Source organism: Hylobates moloch, unplaced genomic scaffold (genome assembly GCF_009828535.3).
Source record: "Hylobates moloch isolate HMO894 unplaced genomic scaffold, HMol_V3 SCAFFOLD_7, whole genome shotgun sequence".
NCBI lineage: Eukaryota > Metazoa > Chordata > Mammalia > Primates > Hylobatidae > Hylobates > Hylobates moloch.
This window is the reverse complement of record NW_026652282.1, coordinates 14,982,977-14,988,976: the sequence shown is the minus strand read 5'-3', so window position 1 is coordinate 14,988,976 and position 6,000 is coordinate 14,982,977. Positions and strand designations below refer to the sequence as shown.

General features: G+C 38.1%; 1 protein-coding gene across 3 annotated transcripts in view; it reads left to right on the top strand.

The window, feature by feature from the left end:
* Positions 1-6,000, top strand: part of SCML2 (Scm polycomb group protein like 2) — a 140,503-nt gene that overhangs the window by 109,660 nt on the left and 24,843 nt on the right. For all 3 annotated transcript variants that reach the window (XM_032756653.2, XM_032756655.2, XM_032756654.2), the window contains one exon: positions 3,556-3,773. In XM_032756653.2, coding sequence (XP_032612544.1) covers positions 3,556-3,773 — 218 coding nt within the window. The remainder of the gene's footprint in view (positions 1-3,555; positions 3,774-6,000) is intronic.

Sequence of the window (6,000 nt, the reverse complement as noted above, 5' to 3'; positions counted from 1 at the left end):
TGTTAGTCTGTTTTCATACTGCTATAAGGAACTGCCCCAAACTGGATAATTTATAAAGGAGGTTTAATTGACTCACAGTTCAGCATGGCTGGAGAGGCCTCAGGAAACTTACATTCATGGTGGAAGGCAAAGAGGAAGCAAGGCACCTTCTTACAAAGCAGCAGGAAAGAGAGGTTCCGAGCGAAGTGGAAAGAGCCCCTTATAAAACCATCAGATCTCGTGAGAGAACTCTCTTACTATCACGAGAACAACATGGGGGAAACCGCCTCCATGATTCAATTTCCTCCAGCTGGTCTCTCCCTTGACGTGGGGATTATGGGAATTACAATTCAAGATGAGATTTGGGTGGGGACACAAAGCCTAACCATATCAGTAACTAAAAAGAGGTCACTTAATGACCTTGGAAAATAATTTCTTTAAAATATGTTTGGGAGAAGAAAAGTTTATTACAGGGGCTAAGGAAATGGAATAATAAGGAAATTGAAATGTCAAGTATAGGTAATTCTTCTTGATGTTTTATTCATAGTAGTGAGTGGAAAGAGGGAATTCACTCAAGGGCTTGAAAGTGTATCAGAAACAAGGAGGTAACTTCAAAATAAGGGATATGTGAAAGTTGTAAGAGATAGCAAGGAGTTGGGGATTGAGTGATCAAATATTGAGGAGAGAAGAGATAATTGAAACCAAAATGTCCCATAGGAACCAAAGAAAGGTGTTGTTAAGGCATAAATAAAAGAAGATTGGACTTCGAAAACTAGAGAGAAAACTTTTCATTTGATGTAAGTGAAAAAGATGAGAATGATTGAAAATAAAAGTATTTTAAAATGGAGAAATGGGATTTTTTTTTTTTTTTTGAGATGGAGTTTCACTCTTGTTGTCCAGGCTGGAGTGCAATGGTGCATTCTCGGCTCACTGCAACCTCTGCCTCCCGGGTTCAAGTGATTCTCCTGCCTCAGCCTCCCAAGTAGCTGGGATTACAGGCATGCACCACCACGCCTGGCTAATTTTTTCTATTTAGTAGAAATGGAGTTTCACCATGTTGGTCAGACTGGTCTGGAACTCCTGACCTCAGGTGATCCACCTGCCTCAGCCTCACAAAGTGCTGGGATTACATGTGTGAGCCACTGTGCCCAGCCAGAAAAATGGGATTTTTAAGTTTACCCCCAAAGGATAGCCTTTAATCTTCTCATAAAGTAGAAGATTGGGTCATTTCCTGAATGGAATAGAGAAAGAGGGAGATGGGAACTTAAATAGGGAAAAGCCTTCTACCATGGAAACATACTTGGAAATCAGTGAGTTGCAGCAATGACTCCTCAGTTGAGGAGCATGGATTTTATAGACACCAGTAACATCTTAATGTTCTAAAGCAGGAGTTGGCAAACAATAGCCTGAGGGCCACATCCAGCTCATGTAGCTTGTAAGCTAAGAATTTTTTAAATATTCTTAATTGGTTGTAGAAAAACAAGTAAACAAAGAAACAAAAAAGGGCCGGGCGTAGTGGCTCACACCTGTAATCCCAGCACTCTGGGAGGCCCAGGCGGGCGGATCATGAGGTCAGGAGATTGAGACCATCCTGGCTAACATGGTGAAACCCCGTCTCTACTACAAAATACAAAAAATTAGCTGGGCGTGGTGGTGGGCGCCTGTAGTCCCAGCTACTTGGGAGGCTGAGGCAGGAGAATGGCATGAACTCGGGAGGCAGAGCTTGCAGTGAGCTCAGATCGCGCCACTGCACTCCAGCCTGGGTGACAGAGCAAGACTCCGTCTCAAAAATAAAACAAACAAAAAAGAATGTACGACAGAGACCTTATGTGGCCTTCAAAGCGTGGGATATTTAGTATCTGGCCCTTCCTGGAAAAAGATAGCTAACTCTTGTTCTATAGCTCAGGACCAGAGAAAGCAGATGATAGTGTGACTCAGAGATGGGGACTAACATTCTGGACATGATCAAAGATCAAAGGGTGATAAAAGAAGGTATACTAGTTAGGGGTTTTTGGTGGAGTTGGACAGTTGGGTGCAGGTTGAGTAAAGCAAAGCCAGAAGAAAGCTAATGGATTGCATGAAAATGGAATATGGGCTTGTGGATAGATGTCATAATGAGAATGTAAAGCCTGATCAGTTGGTTTGAAGCAAAGATAACAGGTAAGGAAGTTGGAATTGGAGAAAGGGGACATGGTTGGTTGTCTTGGAGATAGAAGAGTTTCAGAAATTGCCAACTACAGCCATTTCAGGAAATAGCTGAACTCTCCAGTGATAAGGTCAGGATGATGAAGCATCCAAGAGTACGATGATCAGATTCCTTAAGATGATGACGGGGAGACTATGTATGAAGAAATAATGTGTGTTAGGTTACTGGACTTTTTCAAAAAAGTGGAAGTGAGCCTGGAGTATGAAGTAGATGATGGCAATGAGGTAAAAAGAGGCTGGTGTAAGTAGGTGAACTACTTGTAAATGAGGGGGAAAGTGATGTTGGCAGTGAAGTGGTCCTCTCTTTGCCCTGGCAGCTCAGGATAGGCTGTTCCTTCCTCTTGGTTTGGTAAGTGGTAGAAGGTAGATAAAAAGGCCGTAGAAAAGATGTGGTATTATCTATTGCGGGTCAGATTTACATGTACATAGTCTTTGAATGTGGGAGGAACAAAGCAGCAGATTGGTTTGGAGTTGTAAAATGAAGCCCTCAAAATAACAGTAGTTGATTTTTGCATAGATGTATAAATGTTTCACTTACATAGTTCTTCCTGTAAAGAATTTTTTTAAGCATTAGTGCTTTTTACTATGTAAAATTCATTTATTTGTAATAATGAAATTATCAAGGAATTAATACTAAACATATCTCTTTTTACTTAAATGTGAACATGGACAAAAGTAACCTGGCAGGTAACCTTTATTTGAATATTGAAACTGGATTGGGCTACAAGGAAACTAGTAGCTACAAATCACTTGGGCCTGATAGTGGTCTTTCCATGACAACATTAATGTAGAGTCTCTATTTTAGTATATGAAACTTTATTAGTAGACATACATATAGGGACATAATGTATATTAACCTTAAATATATAATTTTTATTTGCCAATTATACCTCATTAAATCTGAAAAAAAGTCAAGAGCAAGGGAGCCCCTGCCCTCTGAAACATGAAGCAGGAGCCTTAGGCAATTGCTTTGCTATGTTTTTCTATGTTGATGTGAGAGATGATTCCTGTATATGACATAATTGGATAGTGTATTCTGAAGGAAAGACTCCTTTTTGTGCTTCCCGTAAAAATACGGGAAGTTCCTAATAGGTAAGTTGCTAGAAGTTTTTACCATGCTAAGTTGAAGTTACTGATTCCTCTAATAAAAACTTCTTTATTTTTTCTGGAGAATTAAACTATTTTCTGATAATATGAAATCTTAGGATACCTAAAACTTCATTTCAGATGGTACTTTTAGTTTTAAGTGGTTTTCAGTGAATAACCTTTGGAAATGGTTTTAAAGGTCAAGTAAAACTTATTTTGAATCATGAGGAGACAATGCCTTAATTGTGTCATTTACTTTAATATTTTTTGTATTTTTTTCCTCAGTTCCTATTGTAAAGAATATAGCAAAAACAGAGTCTTCTCCTTCCGAAGCGAGCCAGCATTCAATGCAGTCTCCACAGAAAACTACTCTAATATTACCAACACAGCAGGTCAGGAGATCAAGTCGAATTAAACCACCTGGACCTACTGTAGTCCCCAAAAGGAGCAGTTCTGTTAAAAATATCACACCAAGGAAAAAAGGTCCAAACTCAGGAAAAAAGGTTAGTTGTATGTCCTCCTAATTTGTATTATAGGTTTTTGTAGTGCCTTATTATTTATCACATACAATTTAGGAATTTACTAAGAGTATGATGAGGGTCTTTAGAAATGTACTAAGAGTATGTAGGCTTTTGAAAGCCTCACATAACTATCGATAGATTGTTATTTCTTTGCTTGGGCAAACTTAAAACTTTTTATAGTGTTCTACTTCTTCAAAACCACAATGAAAGTACTATTAATACATGGGTGTATTTATGTTCAGACTAGTTAATTTGAAACTCAGTATACTTTAAAAATCAATGTGAAGTGAATCTTACTGTACATATATTATACCTCAATAAACTGGGGCAGGGAGAGAAGAATCAATATGATGAATTCAATAATGCTGGAGTCAACTCTAAAACCTAGAAATAATAGAAAAAGCAACAACCTGAAGACACTGAAGAGTGAATGGAAGCAGACAGATTCTGGTGGCAGGGGAAGTACTCACTGGGAGAAGGGGTGTTACACAAAGTGAGTTTCCATCGTTGTGGTTTTAAGCCTTAGGTCAAGTACACTTTGTGTAGCATGTGAAGCAACAGGAGTATTAGTAGAAAAACAATTTATCTGGCCTAGGGAAACCAGAAAACAGAAAAGCCAGGAAAACTGTGGCTGTTAAAGGGAATGGAGGGATTTTGGAAAGGAAAGGACCAGAGAGGGGATCTGCAAATTCTTTCTATCAACGTCTCTGACAGACCCCTGATCTGAGCATGTTTGTCTAATACACACAGGCCAGTGTAGCTAAAGCAAAAGATCTGAACTGAGGCTGGATGAAATTAGGCCCAAGATCATAATTTAAAGTTCAAGTCCAGCCAAGGTAATTACTAGCTAAACAAAAGAAATAACAATCATGAGAGAAATATAGAATTTAGAACCTGCACAAATTAATATTTGTAACATCTGGAATGTAATTCACAATTACCCAAATACATAGTAAAATGAATAACATTTTCAAGAGAAAAGAAAATCAACTGAGACAGACCCAAGTATAACCCAGATATTAGAACTAGGAAACAAAAATTTTAAAGTGGCTATTCAACTGGTCTTCGATGACATTACACACACACACACACACACACACACACACACACACACACACACACAATCGTACTGATTAAAAAGACCATCTTAGTGGAGAAACAAAGGATAAAAAGGAGCCAAATTGAAACTCAGGAACTGAAAAATACGATATCTGAAGTAAAAGATTCACTGGACAGAATTAACCGGAATTGACTGGAGATGACAGAAGAAGGAGTAAATGAACTGGAAGATAGAACGGAAATTATCCAGTGTGAAAAACTAAGACTAAGATTGAGAAAGAAAACGAACAGAGACCCAGAGACCTTTTAGATAATATCAAAGGTCCAATACAATGTAATTGGAGTCCCAAAAGGAAAAGAAAGAGAAACTGGAGCAGAAAAAATATTTGAAGAAATAATGTCTCAAAATTTTCCAAATGTCATGAAAGAAATACATAGACACAAAATACTCAGCCAAGAGCAAACAGAATAAGCACAAAGACATCTAAGCTGAGGCATATTAGAGTCAAACTGTTGAAAACCAGAGACAAAGACCAAATCTTAAAGGTAACAATGTAAAAATTAAAAAGTACATGCAGAGAAACAAAAATTTGATTTAACAGCTGACATTTCTGATCAAAAGCCATGGAGGCCACAATAGAGTAGAACAACATCTTTAAAGGGCTGAAAGGAAAACAAAACAAAACAAAACAAAAAAAAACTGTCAACCCGAAATTCTGTATCTATCAAAAATACTCTTCTAGAATGAAGGTGAACTTAGCGTATATATAATTTTTGTTTGTCAATTATACCTTAATAAAGTAGAAAAGATTCCTTAGTAGAATTCAATAGTTTTCTTCATATAATTTATACTCTCATTTATTCTTATTTATTTCTGCATATTTTATGATTTTTGTTGCTATTGTGAAGGAAATCTTTTCCTTATTACTCTTTTCTTTTTTTTTTTTTTGAGACGGAGTCTCGCTCTGTCGCCCAGGCTGGAATGCAGTGGCACAATCTCGGCTCACTGCAAGCTCCGCCTCCCGGGTTCACGCCATTCTCCTGCCTCAGCCTCTCTGAGTAGCTGGGACTACAGGCGCCCGCCACCACACCCGGCTAATTTTTTGTATTTTTAGTAGAGACGGGGTTTCACCGTGGTCTTGATCTCTTG